Source organism: Dipodomys spectabilis, unplaced genomic scaffold (assembly GCF_019054845.1).
Source record: "Dipodomys spectabilis isolate Male_0828 unplaced genomic scaffold, ASM1905484v1 ptg000233l, whole genome shotgun sequence".
NCBI classification, from domain to species: domain Eukaryota; kingdom Metazoa; phylum Chordata; class Mammalia; order Rodentia; family Heteromyidae; genus Dipodomys; species Dipodomys spectabilis.
This window is the reverse complement of record NW_024870910.1, coordinates 1,505,540-1,531,687: the sequence shown is the minus strand read 5'-3', so window position 1 is coordinate 1,531,687 and position 26,148 is coordinate 1,505,540. Positions and strand designations below refer to the sequence as shown.

General features: G+C 38.3%; 1 protein-coding gene across 4 annotated transcripts in view; it reads left to right on the top strand.

The window, feature by feature from the left end:
• Mef2a (myocyte enhancer factor 2A) overlaps positions 1–26,148 on the top strand; it is an 83,928-nt gene that overhangs the window by 52,499 nt on the left and 5,281 nt on the right. For 2 of the 4 annotated variants that reach the window (XM_042698487.1, XM_042698486.1), the window contains 6 exons: positions 2,565–2,702; positions 5,824–6,043; positions 7,269–7,328; positions 13,494–13,681; positions 22,094–22,220; positions 25,806–25,932. In XM_042698487.1, coding sequence (XP_042554421.1) covers positions 2,565–2,702; positions 5,824–6,043; positions 7,269–7,328; positions 13,494–13,681; positions 22,094–22,220; positions 25,806–25,932 — 860 coding nt within the window. Of the gene's footprint in view, positions 1–2,368; positions 2,501–2,564; positions 2,703–5,823; positions 6,044–7,268; positions 7,329–13,493; positions 13,682–22,093; positions 22,221–25,805; positions 25,933–26,148 lie in introns of all 4 variants that reach the window. The other 2 variants (XM_042698489.1, XM_042698488.1) reach the window with 2 other exon arrangements.

Below are 26,148 nucleotides of genomic sequence, written 5' to 3'. Positions count from 1 at the left end.
AGGACAAAGAAGCCAAATAGAGTAAGGCTAGAGTAAATCATCAGTGTCACAATAAGATCTATAGGCACCACTATATTTATTCTGTTTCTTGAGCTGGGTAGATTGTAAGTGTTCTGTGTGTTCTGTTATTCAGAGTATTCGCATTTTCACTGCTGATAGCAGCTGGAAGAGATTGGACAGGTGGGATTTGCTACCAAGGATGGAAGAGGACAACTGTCTCCATCCCTTAGGATTTTGAATAACAGGTCCTTTTGTGGTTAAGTACACATAGATGTCCATATGTAATAATGGAGCTCAGAGCTTAGTTCCATGGAGCAGTTGAGGAAATAGATGCAGTAGTTGCTATGGGCCTTTTTGTGTTTGGATTTTTTTGTTTTGTAATTCAGGACCTTGCGCTTGCTAGGCAGGCACTTTCAACCTGAGCTATACTTTCAGTCCTTCCCCATCTTCTTCAAGACCAGGTCTCACTGTGTAACTCAGGCCGGCCTCAAGTTGAAAATCTTCCTTCCTTAGCTTCCCAAGTGCTGGGATTACAGGCATATATCATCACATCCCTGCTAAAGATTGCTTTAATAAGAGATATGGTGTATGAGATTCCCAATAGGTGACAAGTAGTTGGAGAAGTGAACATATTTTATATTCATAACTGCTTGTGACTTTCTCTGAGCCTGTAAAATTAAAAAATCATACTAGATAAAATGAAGTTTTAAGGTAATTTGGCTTCGGAGAAACAAAAAAATTCTTAGCTCTTCATATACTATGTTTGCATTCTATTTCAGGAAAAAAGGAATACAGTAAGCATCCATAATTATTGCAAATCATTTTCATTTTTAAAGTGATACTAATATCTTTCAGAACAAACTTAAAATGTACTTTAGATCTAATTTAAACAATAATTTATTGATGTACTTATCTTGAACTAATGTTATCATCAAACTTTATTTCCTAAGTAGCCTCTCATAGTTAGGCATACTTGGAAATTTTTAATGTCTTAACACTTCTCAAGTTTGCTGGAAATTCATTGTCTTAATGCTATTTAGATTGTTGAACCCAGTAGCTACCTTAAAAATGAAAACCTATTGGGTTTTTTAAAATTAGCATTCTTCAGGTAGATTACTAATCATTGTTCTTTAAGCTCTTAATTTTAAAATTTATTCTTGGGCTTGAACTCCAGGGTCTGGATGCTGTTCCTGAGCTTTTGTGCTCAAGGCTAGTGCTCTCTTACTTTTAGCCATAGCCCTATCTCCAACTTTTTGGTTGTTAGTTGCAGATACTAGTCTTATGGACTTTCCTGCCTGGGCTGGCTTTGAACTGGGATCCTCAGGTCTCAGCCTCCTGCATAGCTAGGATTTCAAGCATGAGCCACTAGAGCCTGGCTACAATTTATTCTTTTAAATACTAAACAAGTTATTTCAGATGACCTTGTTTTAAAAAAGTTATTAAACCAATTGCCCACTAAATTTTCACCCTAAAGAAAAAAAAAAAAAGTTAATAGCATGATCCAGAAGATATGAAAACGACACTCAAGAAAGTTATCTGGAAAGTCAGTCCACAAAGCAAATCATAAAAGAAGCTCTATAGAAGAGCTAGTAAAGGGGAGAGTGAGCCATTCTGAATAACTTCTCTTTTTTTTTTTTTAATTCGTAAGGCCTGAACTCTGGGCCTGGGCATTGTCCCTGAGCTCTTGCCCTCAGATGAGTGCTCTCCCACTTGAGCCACAGCACCACTTCTGGCTTTTTCTGCCTATGTGGTGCTGAGGAATTGAACCCAGGGCTTTGTGCATACAAGGCAAGCACTTTACCACTGAGCCACCTTCCCGGCCCCATTCTGAATAACTTGATGACAAATTTTGAAGCATGTAAAGTCTGTAATAATATGAGTATTCATCATAGGAAAGTATTGATATAAATATTAGATTTGAGCTTTTATATTTTTAATTATACAAGAAAATGATAATACTCAAAAAGAAATTAGACAGATTTGGGGCCTAATTTCTCTGGACAGAAGAAGTCCTAACAGGCAGAAAGGAATGTCAGTAGATGAAGTAGCTGGGATGTTCAGTGTACAAATGCACACTAAATAAAGCACCATTTTGATTTCTAATTCCAAATAATACAATTTCTAATTTCCACACAGTACTACAATGTGCCTGTCCTGTTTTCTAGCAGACAATGGAAGAATTAATCTTGCCACTATCTTAGGTTTGCCTTTCATGAAGAATCAGAGTACATTTGTGGTCATTTTAACATATTTCAGTGGCTCTTACATAATTAAGTTCATTCAACCCTGTGCTCTCTTAATCAATTTTACAGAAAAACTCATGGCAAGTTAGTATTCTTTGTGTGTGAATTTTCCAATTGTATTTCAGACGTTAAGAAAGAAAGGCCTTAATGGTTGTGAGAGCCCTGATGCTGACGATTACTTTGAGCACAGTCCACTCTCGGAGGACAGATTCAGCAAACTAAATGAAGATAGTGATTTTATTTTCAAACGAGGCCCTGTAAGTACTTTCGCTTTACCTCTACTTTTTATTTGTTGATCTTTCTGTTAACTTCGTCATCTAGGCTCTGAACAAGAAGGAGCACAGAGGGTGCGACAGCCCAGACCCCGATACTTCCTATGTGCTAACTCCACATACAGAAGAAAAGTATAAAAAAATTAACGAGGAGTTTGATAATATGATGCGGAATCATAAAATCGCAGTGAGTACTAAAGTATGGTTTATGCTTTTATCTTGTGCATGAAGAAATTGACCATACATACATCTTATATGGTGGATTGATGTCAGTAATAAGTAGAAGAGGAAATAAAGGCTTCTTTTTGGTTTTGGGGGGGCTTTATAGAACTTTGAAATTTCTGAAATCTCATAATAGTACATGTTCTTTTTTTTTTGGTTGTGGGGCTTGAACTCTGGGCTTAGACGCTGTCCCTGCACTCTTTAGCTCAAGGCGAGCGAGTATTCATCCATTTGAGCCACAGTGCCACTTCCGGTTTTCTAGTGGTTTATTGGAGATATCTCACGGACTTTCCTGCTTGGGCTGGCTTTGAACCGTGATCCTCAAATTTCAGCCTCTTGAGTAGCTAGGATTACAGGCATGAGCCACCAGCACCTGGCTCTTTTTTCTTTTAAAGTGGCACTTAGGCTTGACCTCAGGGCCTTGTACTTGCCAGGAAAGTGCTCTACTACTTGAGCCATACCCCTAGGTTCTTTTATTGTCTTTATTTTTTGAATAAGGTCTTCCATGTGTGCGCGGGCCACGTTGAACCAAGACCCATCTATTTGGGCTACCTGGATAGCTACAATATTAGCTGTGTACCCCCAAATCCAGTTATTGATTGAGATGGGTCTTACATTAATGACATTGATCCAGTGGACTTTCTGATCTTCACCTCTTAAATAACTAGGATTGTGGGTATGAGCCACTGGTGTACTGTCGTGTTCAGTATCTTAAATGTAGAGGAGAAAACATCCTAAGTCAAGCTTCTGCTACTTATTCTTTGTATCTTCAGATAGGTAACCCAAATATCCTGAATTCCTGATTACATCTAATAAAGTGAATGTGTTGACTTACATAATTTAATGTCCCTTCCAGTTCTAAAATTCTATAGTATTTACTATAAAGTATATATAAGGCTTTTCTCTCTTTTCTATAACTTTATGTATGTGTACACATATACACATGTACATATTATTTATAAATTATGTTTTATATTATACATGTCATATATACAAATTATATATGTATATATAAACAACTTTTTTATATATAAAATAGGTACTCAAATCTTGAGAGCACCAAATGTAAAGTAGTTGGATTTTATATTTTGTTGCAGAATTTCATGTTCTGAAATTATTCTAAATGATTTACTATTGTTGTTATTTTTTTTATTATTGCCAGTCCTGGGGCTGGACTTAGGGCCTAGGCTCTTCCCTGAGCCTCTTCATGCTCAAGTCTACCACTTGAGTCACAGCACCACTTCCAGCTTTTTCTGAGTAGTTTATTGGAGATAAGAGTCTCACAGCCTTTCCTGCCCAGGCTGGCCTCAAACCACGAGCCTCAGACCTCAGCCTCCTCAGTAGCTAGGATTACAGGCATGAGCCACTGGTGCCCAGCTTTAAATTACTTTGTATAATTGTTTTAATATTAAAGAACAAAGCTTACTGTTTGGCTCTTTGAATATGTCCCATGGCACTTGGCAGTAATATCACCAAATAATTACTCTTTCTGTATGTTGGAACTAAGGCAGAAGCCTGGGTTAATTATAATTTAAAGAAAAAATGTTCTTAAACTGATTCCAAAGCAAATAGTTACTGTAAATTTTTTAGTGCCATGTATCTAACAGTACTTTTTTGAGCTTTTATTCCTAGACATAAATCTTTTTATCTAACCATAGTGAATCAGTACTTTTTTGAGCTTATGTTCCTGGATATGAGAAATCTTTTTTTTTCTATTAGTGTACAGGGAAGTAGGGTTCATTGTGACATTTCCATACATATACAAGTGTTTGTGACATTTCTGTACATTAACTTGGTACAGTGCAGTTGGCAAGAGCTACTTAAAACTGTCATTCTAGATCAAATTTCCTAACTCTATATAAGTGTAGCCTTCAAGGAATAAATTGGTTCCAGTGCAGATACTTACTTTACTGTCAGAGTTCATTTTCTAAGAAACCATGCCCTAAAATGGCATCATATATCATTTATTCAAAGTAGTCCTATGGAAAAATACCCTTAAGGAAACGTTTTTGGGTTAGTATTGTTATTCTTAAGATAATTCTACCAGACAAAGTAAAATCCCCTCTAACCTCATAGTGATGTTGTTGTAGTTAGCATAAAATTGCAAAAGTATTTCCCAAGTCAAATTGGTGTATATCTGCAAAGTTTCTTATATGTCTGTTGTTTTATATTTGTTGATGAAATACAGTTTTTCCAACTGAAATTAACCATTGAATAGAATACACAGACTTTAATTATATTCTTCTAATTCTGAATTAATTAACAGTGGTACTTTACTTTTCAAGTTACTGTTTTAAAATGAGGATTGAGGAAATGTTTTTTTCTTCCCCTCTGTCACTTTAAATTATAAAGAATCCTATCATTTATCATAGTTGACAAGTGTATTATAAATAGTCTATGGAGGAAATACAATAAGAAAGTAGGAAAATACCCTTTTAAAGGAATGTGGAATATTTTGGCAGGAGAGAAGGTAGCATGGATATATTTGTAATTTAATCTTGTGTAATTTTGTAATTTAATCTTTGTGTGATTTAAAGAAGATACCAGAATATTTAGTACTTGCTTATGACTGAGTTTGTTGTTTGGACTGTTTCTTTGTTTTTTTAAATTATACTCAGATTATATTGTATTCTGTTTATAACTAATTGTTCTTTTTTTAATTGTACCGTGAATAATGTCAATCAAATCAGGCTAGCTTTATTTAAAATGTCCCCAAAATTGATGTATTTATTAATTTAATAATGCATTAATAATAAAATGACAAATGCTCCCACTTCCATTACATTTGGGGTCTCCCGGTAGAAGGATAATGTTATAAAACCAGTTTGCATTGTAATGCTAATTAATACTTACTTGGTAACAAGTATGTATTCTGTAATGTCTAAGTTCAACAATATCAGATTTTAATCTAATTATCATGTCTATGAGTACTTGAAATATAGCATGTATTTATCATGTGAATGTATGTATATTAATATATAGAATATTGAAGATGAAATGCTCATAACAAACATATTCATGTTTGAGTACAATTAAGTTATTTAACATAGAGGAAAATGAACATTTCTCTCCTTGTTTCTTTACAGCCGGGTTTGCCGCCTCAAAACTTCTCAATGTCTGTCACCGTCCCTGTGACAAGCCCTAATGCATTGTCCTACACTAACCCAGGGAGCTCCCTTGTCTCACCGTCTTTGGCAGCCAGCTCAACATTAACAGATACAAGCATGCTCTCTCCACCTCCAGCCACGTTGCATAGAAATGTGTCCCCCGGAGCTCCTCAGAGACCACCTAGTGCTGGCAATGCAAGTAGGTGATGATATCTATGCTGGCTCTTTATCAAAGATGATGGAAAATGAATTGCTAACATAAGAAATGTCTCACTTTGTCTTAGTGTTATTATCTGGATAGCCAAAAGTCACTGCAATATAATTGGATCTATTTTAAGGTTTTTTTTTTTTTTTTTTAATTGGTATTAGAGCTTGAACTCAGGGCCTGAGCACTGTCCCTGAGCAATTCTCCCCAAGGCTAGCACTCTGCTACTTGAACTACAGCACCATTTCTGGTTTTCTGGTGGTTAATTGGATATAAGAGTCCCATGGCCTTTCCTGTGTGGGCTGGCTTGGAACTGTGGTCCTCAGATTTCAACCTCCTGAGTAACTAGGATTAGGCATGAGCCACCAATGCCTGCCTATTTTAAGATTTTTTTTTTTGGGTCCGGTCATGGGGCCTGAACTCTGGGTCTGGGCGCTGTCCCTCAGCTCTTCAGCTCAAGGCTAGCGCTCTACCACTTGAGCCACAGCACCACTTCCGGCTTTTTTCTTTTTGCTTATGTGGTGCTGAGGAATTGAACCCAGGGCCTCAGGCATGCAAGGCAAAGCACTCTACTACTGAGCCACCTTCCCAGCCCTATTTTAAGATTTAAAAAAAATCTATGAAGGCAAAATTAATGTCAGCCAAAGCAGAATAATATAATGAACCTTCCATCAGTAAGCTTTTCTTATTATGAGAAAGCTATACTTCAATAGGCAGAAAATATAATCAGGATACCATGAGCAAACACCTAAAGCTAAATGTGACCCTCATGTTTAAATACACTCACCCGCTTGGAGTGTTTTGTGCATCCTCCTTCCTGGATTAGTTCAGTAATTTAGTAGAAACCTAAAGTTCATTTGATACATTATGTATTCAATGCATTGTCTCCCTTACATACTATATTAAGGGTACCCAACATGTTCAGTATGTATTGTGCTCATTCTTATTAGTGTGTGGATGCATAGGTAAATTCATGTGTGCGGTTGTATACAAACATACACAGTGTTATATAGTACACATACACACACATACACACAAGAGTGTGTATGTGTAACTATATGTATGCAGGGGTGTATGCATATGTAATTATATCCAGTGACAGGTTATAACTTTAGACTGGGCTAGTTTTTCAGTTTTAGAACTTGAGTGAGGGTTATCCTTACCATAGAATTCATTCAAATATATCATCTACACTGTCTTCTCTCTATAATGTTGTTAGGTGGGATGTTGAACACTACAGACCTCACGGTGCCAAATGGAGCTGGAAGCAGCCCAGTGGGTGAGTAAATTCCTACTGTTTGATTTTGTAGGATACTTACAACTTTTCCCACAATACTCCTGCTTTTTCCTTTCCCTTTCACTGTGGCCTTAAGTTCATTTATGCTTCATTCATTAAGTACTCAGTGCTTCCATTCTAGACATTGTTCTTTTCTAAAGACTCCATTGCATTAGCAACGTTTATGTCAATATAGTTTCTTTTTTTCTTTTTCCAGTGGTCGTGGGGCTTGAACTCTGGGCTTGGTCACTGTCCCTGCACTCTTCAGCTCAAGGAGAGCACTCTACCGCTTGAGCCATAGCACCACTTCTGGTTTTCTAGTGGTTTATTGGAGATAGAGTCTCACGGATTTTCCTGCCCGGGCTGGCTTTGAACCGTGATCCTCAGATCTCAGCCTCCTGAGTAGTTAGGATTACAGGCGTAAGCCACTGGCACCTGGCTTCAAGATAGTTTCTTTCTTTTTTTTTTTTGGTCCAGTCATGGGGCCTGAACTCTGGGCCTGGGCGCTGTCCCTCAGCTTTTCAGCTCAAGGCTAGCGCTCTACCACTTGAGCCACAGTGCCACTTCCGGCTTTTTTCTTTTTGCTTATGTGGTGCTGAGGAATTGAACCCAGGGCCTCAGGCATGCAAGGCAAGCGCTCTACCACTGAGCCACCTTCCTAGCCCCTCAAGATAGTTTCTTAAGGAGACATTTCTTTTATCTTCCTTCCTCACCACCAGAGCTAGACTGTTAGCAAACTACCGCGTCTTACAACAGAATAATATGTTTCCAAAGAGACCAGAACACAAAGAAATGAAGTTATTCAAAAATCTAAAAGGGCTGGGGTCAAGTGGGAGAGCACCGGCCCTGATTTCAATCCCCTAGGGCTGCCAAAAAGGAAGAATAAAACAGGGAAAAAAATCAGAATTTGGGAGATGTAATAGGATATAAAATGAAAACAAAGAATAAGACCTAGAAGTATACAACAAAAATGTTTAATAATATATATTAAATTGAAGTCCCAGGAGGCAAAAACAGTGAAAATTGGGTAGAAGTACTTAAAACAATAATCACAGAAATTTCCAAAACTGACCAGAAAATCTGCCACAAAAGCCCACAACAAAAACATCCCACAAGCCACAGATTCAGAAAGCCTTATGAAAATCCATATGGGATGCAAATGGCTCTATACTTTATAAGAAATTTAAATCTGTAAATACAGAAAAGCTGGGCTGGGCTTGGCATATACCTATAATTCCAGCTATATTGGAAAGACTAAAATAGTTGAATGTACATCAAGGAATGTGGTAGAGGGATGTGGCAGAAAGCAAGACCCTCTCTCAAAAACAACCAGTGCAAAAAAGCATTGTAAATTGGTAGCAGTCTCACTGGAAAGGATTTGGTGAGATTTCAGTAGTAAAAATGTGTATTCTCTGAGCCTATTAATCTCATATCAGAGAATCTCTCCATAGAAGTAAATTCGAATATGCAAAGGTTCATCATAACTTTATTTATAGTAATGAATAATAGGAAAAAATCAGCATATTCAGCAATGTGAAAATTAAGTAATTTCAGCTGAATTCTTTTTACTTGTGATTTTAAACTATGCAAAATATATGCTCATGGAAAATAAAAAGAAGAGAGAAAATCCAAACTGATTACAGTAGTTAGGATAATGGAAATAGAAATGCTTTTCTCCCTCCTTCTCTACTTTGGATTTTTTCTGTGATGCTATAGTTATATGTCATCCAGTAGTTTCTATCATTTTATCATAGTAAATTGAAATTGGCCCTTTCTCCCATAACTGGGTAATTTCTTGTTTTTTTTTTTTTTTTAAATCTATGTTATCTGTGCAAACTAAACTTGACAGCTTGTTCTTATGGTAAAATGCATATCTTTTATGGTGGTGATCTAGACATTTAATTATGATTTACTAGACTCACATTCCTACTGGAAGTTTACATTTAATATTCAGTTTATACTGTGGTTCTGATGTCTTTGGAGACTCCTTTTAATTTGAGGCATATGTTTAAATATCAAACATGAAATGAAATCACAGATAATCCATCAACTTCACTTTTTACAGAGAGGTTGAGAAAGAAAAGAATATATTGGGAGTAGAAACAGAAAAGCTCAAGATACTCTTGGAATTGTTGAGTGAAGATGAAATATGGGTTTTCCTGGTGCAGGACAGTGGCAGATAAAGGATAGATGAGGGGAAAGAAGAATGGAAAAAAAAGCTCGGTAGCTCTGTAAAGAGAAGACAGGGATAGCAGAAAGTATCAGAACAAGCTGAACAGATTGGGTTGCAGTGACAGCAGCATATCTGTGATTTAGTGACCGCCTAATGGTTGATAGAGAGATGAAACAGAAATTCAAGTTGAAGAGTTGTTCCCACTGAAGGCAGGCCTGCTTGGGCCATCATATTTCATGACACAAGAGAAGAAAATTGCCTCTTTGTACCTGCCAACCCAAGAGCGACTGGGAAACGAATTCATTATTTGGAAAGAAGTATCCCATATGGTGAACCTGTGTTGTCCTAAGACTTGTCCCCCAATTAGATACATTTACCATCAGTTACTTCAAACCCATGTTTTCATTTGGTTTGGCTTTTAGTATCAGGAACTTCAGGTAACTTTTTACATAAATGATATAATATTAAAACTCTGTGTATGCCCGTGTGTCAGTGTCTGTCCATCTGTCCAATAACTAGAGCTTCAACTTAAGACCTAGGCATTGTCCTTTAGCTTTTCACTCAAAACTGTCAGTCACTGTCACTTGAGCCACAGCTCTAGTTTTGACATTTTGATAGTTGGAGATAAAGAGTCCTATGGACTTTCCTGCCTAAGCTGGCTTTGAACCACAATTCTCAGATCTCAGCTTTCTGAGTAGCTAGGATTATACGCATAAGCTACCAGTGCCCAGCTGGGATTTTAAAAGTGTTGCTTACTTATAAAATGGTTCACTGAACATTTCTCAAATTTTTAAAAAGTTTGCCAAATATGATAAAAAATTAATTATGGATGCTATATTGACTCAAGATCTTTTGAAGTTTTCTTATCAGTTTAACATGTAAAATAAGTTTGTAGTAAAACATGAATAACATCACTGACTACAGTTTAGCCCTAGATGAATAGTACTAAGGACATGGAATGCATGCCAGCCACCTAAAAGCATCATTTCAGCTGAAGTGACTTACATTTTGAAATATGAGTAAGACTAACAAAATTGAAAAGCTTCACTTAGAGATGGAGGACCATGATTGAGACTAGGTTTAAGTTTTTGGAGTTATACAGTTTTCCCAAAAGCATTTTTAAAATTTTTTTTCGGAATAGTAAATTAGCATGTATACTTAGAAGACATGTTAATAACAATCAAATTCAATTTATTCACTTAAAGATTACATTTTTTTTTTTTTTGTGCCTGTCCTAGGGCTTGAACTCAGGGCCTAGGCACTGTCTCTGAGCTTTTTTTTTTTTTTTCGCTCAAGGCTAGTACTCTACCACTTGAACATACCTCTGATTATGGCTTCTTGATGCTTAATCAGAGAAAAGAATCGTGCAAATTTTCCTACCTGGACTGGCTGTGAACCTCAGTCCTGAGTAGTTAGGATTACAGACATGAGCCATAGACACCCAACAGACATTTTTAAATTGTGATGAAAAGATACGTACTATGACACTTCAAAAATGTCTTTATTTTTGTCCTAAGAATTGAACTGAAGGTAAGAAACATATATTGGGTAATACATTGCTAAATCCTGTGCTATCCCAAGTTGTATATGTGAAATCAGGTTCACCCTGGCAAGGTACCAGATGCCTACATCATCCTGTAATGACTATCTGCTGTAGACTGACTCTACTAAAATGCTGTGCCTTTAGATCTCCCTACACTTGTAATCTGATTCTCATGGATTATGAGGGTACCATATAAAAAGCACCATAGACTCCACATGGGAAAATTGAATGTGTGCTTCCTGATGATATATTCCTCTAAATTATATATTTGTATCAACTTACCATGAAGAGGAAATTCTGCTTAATCATTCATATTGGAGTGCAAATCAATTAATCTTCAACAGAGAATCAGACCACACACCCATGTCATTATATATTAAGAAAAACTTTGTCAATCTATAATTTTCATACTGCTCTGCATTATAAAGTTTCTATTAAGTCTTTCTATTTTGGATAATTATTTGATAAGCATTTCGTGTTCTCCAGATGTCTAGATTAGTGATTTGCCCCTGTCCAGCTCTGGGAAGAGTGCTACTCCCCAGGAGAAGGCTTGGAGCGGAGGTAGTTTTGTGAACAGCATGGCTTTCTGAAGCCTAACAGGATGCAGGAAATTACTCTGCAGGGTGTGGAAAGGAGATTCATCCCAGACCTAATACAAGCTCCTTTTAGATAATGGAAGCAGAATGCAGGAAATAGCCTCATAAAGTTAACTGAAATACCAGTCAGTAAGTCACAGAAGTAAGGTCACTTGGTACGAGTTCTGTAGAATACAAGAATTAAGTGACAGAAGGGGCAGGGGAGGAAGAACCATATATATCCCTGAATTTCTGAATGGCTCCTTCTAGGGAGAGGCCAGCTATTCCTGAGTGCTTTGCAGTTCTCTTTTTTTTTTTTTTTTTTTGCCTTGTGATATTGAGATGTCAAACTTGGAAATGTAGTAGTTAGGATTCAGTGAAGTTAATAATAGCACATTGGCAAAAACATTGTTTTTTTTTTTTTAGGTGTTCAGATAAAGAACGAATGTAAAGTTAGGTTACTTCCACAGGTTATTTTTACAAGCTCTTAATTAATTTCCTCTTTTTTTTTTTAAAAGTTTAGAATTTATCTGTTTATCAATGGCCTCTGATGGATTAATGTCCCTGAAAGTACTTTGTAAACTGCCAAGTATTGTTCAGGTTTCTGTTCCATTCAGAAAATTTGTATAGACTTGAAATGATACAGATATCAGTAAAAAAGCTCTTTAAGCATATTTTTGGATTATTTTTGTATCTTCGTTGTTTTGATTATTTGTTGTATTTCTTTAGAGCAAATCATTTGATTTCTCAGAATGTGGTCTCTCAGGGTGAGATCATTAGGAAGATCTGTATTAAGTACAGAGTGGTCAGTTCTGTGAGTCCTGTATATGTTATCATAAGGTTAGGGTAGCTGGGTGTGTCTGTAAATAACTTACCATCTATTGTCTCCTTATTGTTGGTTGACTCCCATGTTTTCTTTTTTGCTTTATACCAGAAGGGAAGGAGGGAAACAAATACAGCTATCCTCTCTTCTTGATGGTTCCTGGAGCCATGGATTCCCCAGGCTTATCCATGCTGCTTTTCCTAATACCATTTATTCTGCTTGAGCAGAGCATTTTCTCACGTTTACCCATTAGCCTTGCCTTCTGCTTCTGTTGTTCTTTTGTTTTTTTAATTTGCTGTTACAGTTTGTGTCCTAATGAAGCCTACATACTTGTGATAATTACTCTTTGCCTCTGATTTTGTGTGGTTGATATTTGTTGTGCTGTTTTTCCCCATACCCAGAAGTCAAATGGCATTTTGGCATGGTCATGCCTGTGTGTATGTTCCTCTTGTTGCTGACTAGAGGAAAAGCTGCTTGAAGACCATTTATGCAACTCTGTTTCTTATGCCCTCCCACAACACAGTGCTCTATAGATAGTGACTATTTACATTTTTTAAAAATTTTCACTTAGTAAAGATAGTTTTATAGGCTTATCTGATTTTACTTGATTGCAAGAATTAATGCCTTTTGAATACTGAGTTGTATAGAGACTTCAAAAGGTCTGTTCAGCCCTTTAGGAACATGTAGTTCACTATTGTATTTTGTATTGCGTTTGGTCAACTTTATAATAAGCACTAAGAATGAAATTCTTCAACCAACAAATTGATCTTGCCCAGTGCTCTTAAATTACTATCTCTGTACTGTACTAGAGACTTAAATATTAAGGACTCTTCAAATAGAATAATGGTACAATACTCATGATATTGTTTCATATTACTAATAGCACCTTGTATGCCTAGTAATCCTTAAGTTCTTTATATTTTGTTTATAAAATTGGCATTTAAAAATAAGGAATATATTTTATGGGAAATTAACACTATTGTAGTTTTAGTAATAATCTAAAATATTTTAATGGCTCTCTACATAAACAGTAATGCTTTTTTTCTCTCTCTAGGAAATGGATTTGTAAACTCAAGAGCTTCTCCAAATATGATTGGAAATACTGGTGCAAATAGTTTAGGCAAAGTCATGCCTACAAAGTCTCCCCCTCCCCCAGGTGGTGGCAATCTTGGAATGAGCAGTCGGAAGCCTGACCTTCGCGTTGTCATCCCCCCTTCAAGCAAGGGCATGATGCCTCCCCTGGTGAGCTGAACCTCTCCCAGCACTCTTTCACACACACATGTTTACACTCAGTTCGTATCTTCCTGTGGGATTGTGTATTCCTCCACAGAGTCCACATCGTAGTGTTACAACTCAGAATTAGCATTGTAAGACATGAATCTATTTTAATTGCACAAACATTGAATTATGAGAGCATAGGAAGTCAATTTGCTTAATAGTTATTTAAAATTAAAGGTAAATATGGAGAGCTTGTTATGTTTCATCTTAAATTTATCACACTAGGCACTTTGCTTAGACATTTAATTCCTAATTTATGAGTTAAACATGATTTATTTCTTTTCTGTACTTGGCATACTTTTTGTAATCTATTACATGCTTTTTCTGTGAGAGAAACACTAATTCATTAAAAATGTCTACACACCAAAGAAAACTATTGTAAAATATCTATAGAAAGCTGCATACACCCTTAAATGAGTTGTTCTCTGCATAGTGTCTTGGCATATTCCTTCTCAAATAACCTTTCATGTTACTCTAGAGGATGCTTTTGAATTGTGTGTTTGTATGTGAAAAACAGAACATTTTAATTGTCCTTAGCTTCTTGTAGAAAAAGTTAAGACTGTACATTCAGGTTTTACAACCATTTTAACCTAGCAGCTGTGAGTGGGTGAGGTACAGGTGAGGTACAGGCAGTCACTCTGCTGGCCATCTGTGACACTTGCTGTTTCAAATACTTGCTAAGTGGAAAGATGTTATCAGGTTTAGGCCCTGATTCTACATTCATATTAATGCCTTACAGATTCCTAAACTCCATCATATATGTATTCCTCCCTCTAGACACAATAGTAAGCCTGTGATTATAACTAGGGAGAGATGAAAATTGAGCTAAAGGCTAGTGTGAAATACAGCTGGGACCTTTACCTTTTAATCGGTTCAAGGCTTGATACTCTGTGTCAAATAGCAAAGAAATACTTATTCATTCGAAGATAACAAAATACTGAAAACCATATTGTTTTCAGCTTTCTAGTGAAAAAGAACTTCAACGTGTAGCATGTTCACAGTTGTCCAAAAGCCCATTGAGTGCTGAGATTTTAGGACAGCCATCTGGTGGGGAGGCTAGGGAAAGACAGATACTATGGGAAAGACAGTTTCCCTAATCAAAGGGCAGCTGGGGTGAAGTTCAAACCCAGTTTACTTTCCAGAAAATGAACTAAAACCCTGTACCACAAAACCAGCAGAAAGAAAGACATATAGACTATAAACAGTAAGAAGTAGTCAAGCTGAAATACAAAAAGAAGAACAAAAAATAACATCCAAGAACTGGGAGACTTTGTCAGATTACATTTAACATTTATAATTGGAATTGGAATTCCAAAAAGTAAACAGCAGGAGCAATAATACTTTAAGGAATAATAACACATACCAAATAGGATAAAAACTACCAGATATGCACATACATACACATACACCCAGACTGCCCAAAGCAAAAGGCAAAGATAAAAAAATCTTAAAGACAGCCAGGGAAACCAGAGACATGGCAAGGCACATTGCATAGAGAACAAAGATAAGAATTAACACCATAATTCTCTTCAGAAACTGCAAGCTGGGAAACACTGGAGTAATTTATCTAATGTGCTAAAATTAAAAATAAATCAATCTCAACACAGAATTCTATATCCAGCAAAAATGTTTAAAGGATGAAAGCAAAATAGACTTTCTCAAACAGAGATAATGGGAATTGACTGCCAAGGGATACACTCTACAAAAACACAATGTTAAAGAAAGGCCCCTGTAGATGGAGATGCTAACAAATACTGAGTCTTAGACAAGAAAGAGTGGAAATGGAATAAATGAAGATTAAATTACTTTTTTTCTGTTTACACTTTCTATAAACATTTTATTTTAGAACAGTTTTTAGATACATAGAAAGAATAGGGATGGGAATGTGGCTTGCCTGGCATGCATGAAGCCGTGAGTTCAATTCCTCAGTACCACCAAACAGTAAAAGACAGAAGTGGTGTTATGGCTCAAGTGGTAGACTGCTAGCCTTGAGCAATAAAAGCTCAGAGACAGTGCCCAGGCCCTGATTTCGAGCCCAGGACTGCCAAAAGAAAGAAAGAAAGAAAAAAGATGTATAGAAAGAATGCAAAGATGGCCAGTGAGTTCCCTTGCATTCTACACCCAATTCTTCTTATTAATATATTAGTATGGTACATTTGTTGAGTGTAACCAATGCTGATAGATTATTATCAACTAAAAGCCATATTTTTCAGAATTTCTTAGTTGTAACCTTATTTTCTGTTCAAGATCCAATCTAGGGCTGGGTGTTGGTGGCTCACGCCTGTAATCCCAGCTACTCAGGAGGCTGAGATCTGAGGGTTATGGTTCAAAGCCAGCCCAGGCAGGAAACTCCATGAGACTCTTACCTCACTAAATAAATAAATAAATAAATAAAAACCACTAGAAAACCGGAAGTGGCGCTGTGGCTCAAGTGGTAGAGCGTTCCCCTTGAGCTGAAGAGCTGAGGGATAGTGCCCAAGCCCAGAGTTCAACCACGACCGACCAAAAAAAAAAAAAAAAAAAAAATCCGAGCTAGGAAATAATTTGTTTTAGTAGGCATGTCTTCTTTGACTCTTCTTGGCTGTGATAGTTCTTAAAGCATTCCTTGCTTTTTAAGGAGTATTGTGTTTTATATAATGTTCTTCCATTGAGATTTACCTGATGTTTTTCATGATTAGTGTGGGTTTGTTGGTTGGAATGAGGAAGCCATACATAATAAGGTGTTGTTTTCATCGTGTCAGGGTTGGCCAGTCTCAACCCAACCAATTACTACTGATGTTAACTTGGCCACCCAGCTGATGAACTGTATGACTCACAGGTTTCTCTACTGTAAACTTACTCTTTTTCACCTTTTCACACTGTAGTCTTTGGAAGGAAATCACTCTACGCATGCTCTTAGGAGTGAGGAGTTACTCTCTACCTTCTTGATAAAACCATCTCCTTGATGAAAGTTTCTACAGAAATCAAAGTTTCTCAGTGCAAAAGATTTATCTGCTCTTCCTTACTTGTATAAATATGGGCTCATAAGCATTTATATTTTAGCTTATAGTGCAATACCACTTTTTTTAAAAATGCTGTTCAAATCATTCTAGCATTAGATTTTGGGAGCTGTTCACTTGGTTTTTATATCATATTGACATATCCTTAACCTTATGAAATTTGTAGGAATAGGGTAAATATTTATTTTCTGCCTCTTTTAATGATTTTTTTGCACCAGCTAAGACCCAGTCATTTCTCCAAGGAACCCTGGATCCTTTTGTTAGAGAATGGCACTAGAAACTAAGATCTGCATGTTTTTTCCCTTTTTTTAATTGTCCTAAAAGATAGCCCACTAGATAAAGCAAAATGCTAATTAATTTTGTGTCTACAGAACATGTAAAAAATATGACAATAATGGGTAGGAGAGAAGAATGGGGAAAAGTGTGTGTGTGTGTGTGTGTGTGTGTGTTTGTGTGTGTGTGTGTAAGTCCGTTGAGGAGGAGAAGTGAGATAACAAAATTTTCTTACAGTCTTCTAAAAAGAAGAAAAGTGAAAAATAGAAAACAGATAAAACAAATTTTTTAACAAGCAGCATAGCCAGGTGTTGGTAGTACATGTCTAGAATCTCAGCTATTCAGGAGGTATAAGTAGGGAAGATTACAGTTTGAGGCCATCCTGAGCAAAGTTAGTATGAGACCCTAACAGACAACCTCAAAAAAAAAATTGGTGGTGTGACCTAAGTGGTGGAGTACTTGTCTTACAAGTGCAAGACTCTGAGTTCAGTCCCCAGTACCATAAATGAGAACATACATTCCTTCACACTTGCATATACACATTGCATGTACAAACTTGCATACACACAAACACAGGCATTTGGGGTCCATCCACGGTCAGGAAAAGGATCTTGGTAGAAAGACTAGTGAAATCAGAAAACTTTCATTATTGCTGTTAGTTTAACAAGGCTTTGTGCTTATTTAGAATGTTACCCAGGGGGAACTGAAGTATAAGGAGCTCTCTTTACACTGCTGTTGTTTTGATCAGTTTGCACACATACAGAGCAAAAGCCAAAAACATAGCCCAAACAGAGGACATTTGGATGGCCATTTGGCTCACCTTAGGGACTGCATGTGCAAGATCGTTCAGAAATAGACTTAAGAGTTCCACTTTAATGAAATATGTTTATAAGAATTATTAGTGTTAGTAAACTGAAAAGTTTAATGCCAAACTACATTTGGGCATTTTAGACACTGCTGAATAAAATTATGTATTTTTTATTAAAGTCGTGAAGCCTCTGCAGGAAATGTCAAAATTGCTATGGAAACTATTCACACCCATATCCCTGTAGATGAATGTGAAAATTATCTATTTTACACACACACACACAGAGTGCTTGATGGTATTGTGATCTACATCCTCTAGTTAAGAGTATGTCCTCACTGTGTAACAGAAGAGCTAAAGAGCATTTAATATAGGCGAGGCACCAGTGGTTCATGCCTATAATCCTAGCTACTCAGGGAGCTGAGATCTGAGGATCATGATTCAAAGCCAGCCCAGGCAGGAAGGTCTGTGAGACTCCTGTCTCCATTAAAATACTTGAAAAGAGTGAGAAGTAGCAATGTGGCTCAAATGGTAAGAGTGCTAGCTTTGAGCAAAAGAAATTCAGGGGCAGCACCCACGCATTTATCTGCACTTGAGACAGCAGCAGCAGGTGGAGTAGAGTGGGTAGTCAGCCTCCCTTCTTCTGCACTGCGTTCATTTGCAGAGAAACAAGCCTGGAGACTGGGGCTTCATGTATCAATGTAGCTTATAATGACAGTACGCAGACTGGAAAAAAATCAACACAATTGCTTATATAAGTAAAATGAAAAAGAGAAAGAATGAGTAGACTTTCCAGCATAGTAATATTCTTCAAATGTTTAGAAGGAGCAAGTATGTCTCATTCATTTCTTTACCGTTCATGACTTATAAGTTCATTTCTTCCCAGTCTGTTTCCTTATATACATGCTTTCACTCTGCTACAAGTATTTCATTTATATCAAAGCTATTTTTTAGCTGGGCACCCGTGGCTCACGCCTGTAATCCTAGCTACTCAGGAGACTGAGATCTAAGGATAAGAGTTCAGAGCCAGCACAGGCAGGAAAGTCTGTGAGACGTTGATCTCCAATCAACCACAGAAAAAGCCAGCAGTGGTGCTGTGGCTCAAAGTGGTAGAGTGCTAGCCGTGAGCGACAAAGTTCAGGGATAGTGCCCAGACCCTGAGTTCAAGCCCTACGACCAGCCCCCCACCCCAAAAAAGAAAAGAGCTGTGTTTTGCAAATAATAACATACATAAAATGTTATTTAAAATGTTCATTTTTATTAACAAGTGTTTGAGTTCCTGTCATTTCATGACACTGGTGGCTCCTGTTAGAAATGGAGCACACAGTAGGCATCTTCCTCCAGGGAGCCCAGAGTCCAGCAGGAGATACAGGGGCTATGTGCCAGGTGTGGGGTAGTGATGGAGGATCGAGTTGTAAGTACAGAATACTCTCGGGACTCCCCACTACGGACTGCAGTCACGATGATGAGCTTTGTAGATGTCCCAGGAGCACCCCTGTGTGTAGAAGAAGTTAGCCTTTTAAGAGCAGATTGGGGACAGGGGGAAGGGGGCACGAGATTTAAGACCTACCCTAGAGAATTTTATTTCTCTTAGTTGTGTATATAATCATCTATGTAGAGTTCCAAGAAATTGCTCATGTCCAAGTGCTGTTTTCCTAAAGAAAGATTTCATTGCTAGTCCTGACAGTCTTAGTAACTCTCTTATTCCTCTTATGTGCTGAGTCCAGTCGGAGGAAGAGGAATTGGAGTTGGTGAGTGTGGGTTTCTGCTTGATTGGAGTTGAAAAAGTATATGGAAAGTACTAATTCTCATAAATGTGTTTTTTTTAACCAATGTTCCTTTGTTTACACAATATTTTTCTATTAATCACTATCCAAACACTGATTGAAGAAAGCAATCTTCTGGTGCTACATACTCTATAATCTGTCTGTTTATAATTATTTGTTGGAAGGAACATTGGAGTAGAGCCTTTAAAGACAGCTGTCCATGAGCACGGGACACTTGTTAGGTTTGTTTGTTTTTAAGACAATATGTGAAATACCTTATATAGCTCTATATGGCTCTTGAAATTATTGAAGTATTTTTAGAAAATGACTTCATCCTCAAAGTTCCTCAGATTGTAACAGAGTCTTGTGTTATTTCTCTTTCTTTCAAAGAGATTACATCATTTTTGGTGAGGTCACCTTTTTCAGAGTTGGAATTATTTCATCCTGCATGAGACAGTCTGAACCACAAGGGGTTCCCTGTTTACTAAAAGGAATATCTGTAATTGAACATACACAAATTTACTTTCCTAAAAGAAAACACTCTATCCTGAAAAGTAGCTTCTGTGACTTTTCCAAAACAAATGTCCTCTTTTGAATTTTCCTCTGGAAAATAAACTTGACTAAAAATCATTTACTTTTTAATTGGGAACTGAAACCCAACTTCAACTGTTCATTAGATGACTAAAAGTGTTCAGTTTTCATTATGGACAAGGCTAAGAATGCATGAGAGCATGAGGAATAAAGGCTCAATTGGTTTTATTTACATTTTACTATTACATGCATGCTGGTGTGTTTGCATGGTTTGATTGCTTTTACATAAGAAGAGATTGTTTTGTTTTTAGCTTTGTGATTAGTTTTGGATGTGGTTTCATATTGGTTAGCTTTAAATGTTATATTAGAATATATCATGAGTATATCTGGGGGAAATAATGTTTGCTTATTAATAAAAAATTTTATTCTTTATCAAAGTTTGGGGTTTAGATTGAAATAATTCATCTCGTATTAGCCCTCACTGTTTACCCTTAAGGTGTCCTAAAATGCATCTTTGAGTTATCTGGCACTATGTTGCCCCCTAGTGATTCAAAAAGTCACTTACTCACACAAAACCCTGTGCTGTTGAAATTAGGAATTTGAGGACATTTCTGACATACCACAGTAGCACTGCATGCAGGCAAGACAAGGATTGTTATTTTCCCTATATGTCAAATTACGGGTTCATAAAGACTGAATGATTTCCCCAGGCTTAGGAAGTAGTGAACCTGTCACTAAACCTCAGACAGTATGACACACACTGCATGATCTTTTTGGCATCCTCTGAGTCTAAAAAAGATAAACTAAAAGTAGTAAGCCAAGTTCAGTGGTAGAGTGCTTGCCTGGCACATTCAATACCCTGAGTTTTATCTCCAATGGACATGGAGAGAATGAAAGAGAGGAGGGAAGAACAAATGAATGAATGGAGATCAGGTTCCTCAAATGATTATTTTTCAAGTATTTAGCCAGACACCGTCATCTCATCCTTCTGAAAATGATAGATGAAGTCAAGTCATATTCTAACTCTTCAAAATCCCAGAGCACTGAGATGCACTTTCATTGTTGCTAGACTCTGAAATATCAATTATGTAACGGTAACTTCATTTGTATAAAACACTTAAGTTGGAGTTGTGCCTTGACCTTCTTGCATACTAACTGTGGAATTTGTTCTGTTGCTCTAATGTTTGGTTTTGAAAAATGTTACTTGTAAGTCTGTAAGGAGAAATTGAGTCTATCATATTCCTACACTTAGAAGACTATGGCTATCTGACTATCTTAAGCCAGCTTGATTGTTTCATAGTTTTCTTGTTTTCTTCATTTTCAATGTGGCATCTTCTGTGTAGCTGCAATCAGTGAGCATTTAATAGTGATGTGTTTGCTTCCCTATCAGCAGTTCTTTATTTCAAAGCTCCTTACTGAAAGCTTCTCATTTAAGAAGGACCAGTGGAATACATACAGATCTGGCTCTACTGTTTAAAAACAAAATAGGCCATGTGCAGAATCAGAACAGGAGAGCAGAATACAAGCTGCACTTACTTCCTAAGCCCCAACTCCAAACCATGTTAATACATCAGTGCTGCAAAGACAGACCCTCGTGGTTCCTATGAACTTGGAATCCCTATGTATACATGTGACCTTTGTTCTCAGCATCGAAACTTGCACACTTTTCATTTAAAGGAGCCTAGAAATGTTTGCAGTGACTTCCAAGTCCTCAATGTACTAACACATAAAGTGCTAACTCTCAGAAGGCCAGTTTCTATTTTAAGGCTGTGCCTCTGACATTCATAAACCATATTTTAAGAAGGAAAAGTGGATAATTAATGGAAAAACAGGCCTCTTGAAATTATGTATTTAATTATTCCCATTAGTATTATATGGAAATAATGATGTTCACATAAAACCGTGAAAAGTATCACATTTAAATTGAAAGTTACTTGAAAAGTAATGAGACTGAACCTAAGCGCACGTAATAACACTTACTCTTTTCTCTGATCTCTCACAGAATACCCAAAGGATAAGCAGCTCTCAAGCCACTCAACCTCTCGCTACCCCCGTGGTGTCTGTGACAACCCCAAGCCTGCCTCCACAGGGACTCGTGTACTCCGCCATGCCGACGGCCTACAACACTGGTGAGCACCCCAGGCCTCTTCCGGCCTTTGCTGTCTCTGTCTTCTGGTTCATTTGTGCTTCTGTGGGGTTTATGACAACTTTACATGCATTGAAATAAACCACCTCTTAGCTTATTAGATTCAAGTTTGAATGCATTAAAAAAAAAAATACATCCTAGCCTGTAAAAGTTACAGAGCATACATTGACAGCAGGATGAGTTGACAGCGCCCTGCCAACTCATGGGTGGCAGTGCCCTGTGTGTGGCTCAGGTATTGTCATATAGTGTCTCACCACACAGTACCTTGCTCTTCTCAGCTTTGGGGAGGCGGAGGGGTGCGGGGGGAGGAGGAAACTGCTTGTCTTTGTGTTTTGGAAAAGACTTGAGTCCCTTCTGGGACATGGCAGTTACTAGGCTAGCTGAGAAAGCCTAAGTATGTTTTCCTTCCATAACTACTCCCATGGTCTGGCACTGCCCCTGATGGGTAAAGCAAGGACCCCAGCCAGGCACTCTTTCTTCCTTAAGAAGAGCTTTACCCTCATTGGTGTCTACTTACACAGCTCCTCTTAAAGTGCCCATATGTGGGGGCTTGTAGGAAGGTGTGAGCATATCAACAGTGGTGGGAGCGGTGCAGTGCGGAGAGCCGCAGTGTGCAGCGGTTTCCCTGGACTGGCCTGTAGTTTCCCTCTTGCCCTACCTGAGCCAGACACCTGTTGCTTCAAAGGAGCAAGGAAGAAGGCAGTAAATTACGTCTTGCCAGCTATCCTGAGACAGCACTGCAGGGAAGTTACTCTTTTATGATTCTAAGTACACTGTGGTAGAAATCAACTAATCTTAGCCCTCACGATAACTGCTTTGGCATACTGCTCCTGGACTGCTGCTGTCCGGAGCTACCTGAGCTGAGGGAGAGCAGTTGACATGCTAAATTACCATTTTAATTCAAGCTCTCACTCCTTTAAAACAGAAACAATCTGAAAAGGTTTTCTGAAAAAGAAAAGACTTACAGAAAATACCCACTACTTTTTTAGCAGTCAGTATTAAAAAAAATGCCAAAGGGGCTGGGATGTAGCTCAGTGGCAAAGCATTTGCCTAGTGAGTACAATGTCCTGGGTTCGATCCTCAGTACCATAAAACAAAAAGAGACCAAAGAAAAGTTTAAAATGAACCATTATGCCATGCCACATGTCTCCGTGTTCGTGTCCTGTCTTCTGTCTCCTGGCTCTCCTCTGGTCACCATGGCAACCCACTTCAGTTCTCCATTGGAGCTGATCTGGCTGGTTGGTATTATTTGTCTGCTTTTTCTTTCCTCTCCGGCTCTCATGGATCAGTTTTCTGACAGTGGTGTATTTGCGGGGCTGCTGGTCTTTGAGACAGGAGACCACTGTGCAGTTGCTGGCTTTTTTTAAAATAAAAACTCCCTATTTGATTGTTCAAAAAAAAAAAAAAAAAAAACAAAAAGGGAGAATGCCAAAATTTATCAGCCATAAACTAGCTCAGGGTCTGTGAATTATATTTATGACTTACACAGCACAGGTTCTAGAGTAAAGCCAGAGATTAAACATTGATAGAAAGTCGTTTCAGTACATGAATCACCTGCTAAAATGAGAGATACTGTGCTAGGAACATGACTTTGCTCTGAAGTTTATTTTCTGTAAGGAGAGAGGAAATAGTTGGCTGTTCCCCCTGGGGAGAGAGGTGCAGTACTGCTGAGCTTTTGCGTTTATACTCTGAAACTGAGAAGTTAGCAAAGGAGTTGCTCAGAGGCTAGATGTTCAGAGACCGAAAAGTAGAGCTGGAGTGGGTGTTAAATAGGTTGCATGTCATTACAGGCTTGTCACAGTACTCATTCAACTATACTGGATTGTATAAACACTATTAGATTAGAAAGATATTATATATATTTATTTACATACAATAAATTGCTGTGTGTATATATTTTTCTAAAGTCAAAAAGGATTATAGAAACATATAAAAATGGAGTCAGGCCCTCTTAAAATCATGTTTCCCCTGGCTTCAGTCTAATTCTCTATCTCAGAATGCCTATTCTGCTTGGCTTTACCCTAATATCTTTAACGTATTTGCCTTTTTAAAACACTTATCCTTTTTTTTTTTTTTTAACATATCACCTACTTTTTGTAGATATTTATTGACAAATTCATGTCAGTCAGAAGCTAAAGGGATGAATATGAAGAAACTGAAATAAAAGTGAAATAGTGTCCTCAAGGAAACCCTGTAGAACATCTCATGCTGCTGAGGTAGCGTTGCTCCCAGCGACAAAAGGCATTCGTGCAACTGTCCTGCGAATGTTTTTTAGACACAGCATGGCAGGTGCTCTGCTGAGTACTGGGAACACACAGGTCCGTAGTCAGCAAGTGGAAAGCAGTGTTGTCATGAGGAAGACGCCTGCCAGCCAGGACATGGTAACAGGCTCAGGACTTAGCCAGACAGAACGGAGAGAGGGCTGCAGGCAGGGCAGTCAGGCATGAGACTGGAGAGGAAGTAGGCATTTTGGGGCCATGTTGTAGACTTGGGACATTTGGCTGCTAAATAAGAGTGTTATGATCATATTTTGTTGTATAGAAACAACACTTTGGCTCTGGTGTCTCTAAGGACTAAGTGAGCAGGAAGCCATGTGAGAGTCTAGTATGATACCATGGTCTCAGTAGCAATGGCTGGGAGACAGGGAAGCCAGCTGACCTGAGCAACAGTAGATGGAGCTGAGCAGACCCAATGGCTGATGGTGGGGCGTGAGAAGTGAAGCCAGCAGTATCACACCACAGCTTTCTGGCACCAGCCATCGGTGTGTGTTAGCGTCACTTCACCACTTACAGAGTTCTGGAGTGTCTAAGGAGGAACGTGTGAGGGCAGTTGGGACATGTCACATTTGAGGAGTGGAATAGCATCCAAGTGGACATGCCAGGTGGACCTCTGGGAAGGCCATGAGTTCAGGGGAGAGTGGTAGGCTGGAGAGGGCTGGAGCGGGCATCAGTGGAAGGGGCCAGCTGACACACTCTTAGCTTGAAGTCCCAGAAAGGACAGTCCTGAAAGACCCGTGTACCAGCCATGCAGCTTCAACTTAGTTTCTTCTTCTTTTCACAAAATGCTAATTCACTAGGCAGACCAACTTCTCTGAACACCTCTCTTGAGACTGAGAGAAAAGTTAAAAGTAGAAGAGTTTTTGCCACCTGTCTTTGGAACTAAAGGGAAAAGCCAAGTGCTAATGATGAGCTGAAATAACTCTATGTGTGAGTGATAACTAATAAGGCTCGGTCACAGTTAATTATGACTAAGGCATTCGTGTCAAATACTCTCGTGACACAGTTTTTCATAACTCCAGCATGATCAAGCATGCCATCCAGAAGCAGTCCTGAAAATGAATGCATTTAGTTCTGTGATGCCTTGTCTGATATCGGCCACTAAGCCTGGCACCTGCGGATCGACTGTGTCTTTCCTGTGCCCCATGCTTCTTCAAGCCTTCCTGATCCAGATTCAGTCTGGATAAGCTCCACTGTTGCTTCTTGTTCCAATATGATATGGCAGATGTGTTTATTTAAAATAACACCGCCATAGGAACAGTCCAGGAGAGCCGCCTTGTCTTCCTCTGCAGATTACTCGCTGACCAGCGCTGACCTGTCGGCACTGCAAGGCTTCACCTCCCCAGGAATGCTGTCTCTGGGGCAGGCATCGGCCTGGCAGCAGCACCACCTCGGACAAGCCGCCCTCAGCTCTCTTGTGTGAGTAACTGGCTGCAGTCTTCCCCTCTCAGACTGTTCATGTCAATAACCCTGCCACAGACATGGGTATGAGAAGATACTTTCCCAACATGGCACTAAATAGTAGCTTAGATGCTGAGCAAACCGGGCATTTCTTGAAGGAGTTCAGGGAGTGAGTCTTTTCTTTCCAGACATACTGAGGTAGATACTCAGCTGGTATCCATGGTGCAGATGCTA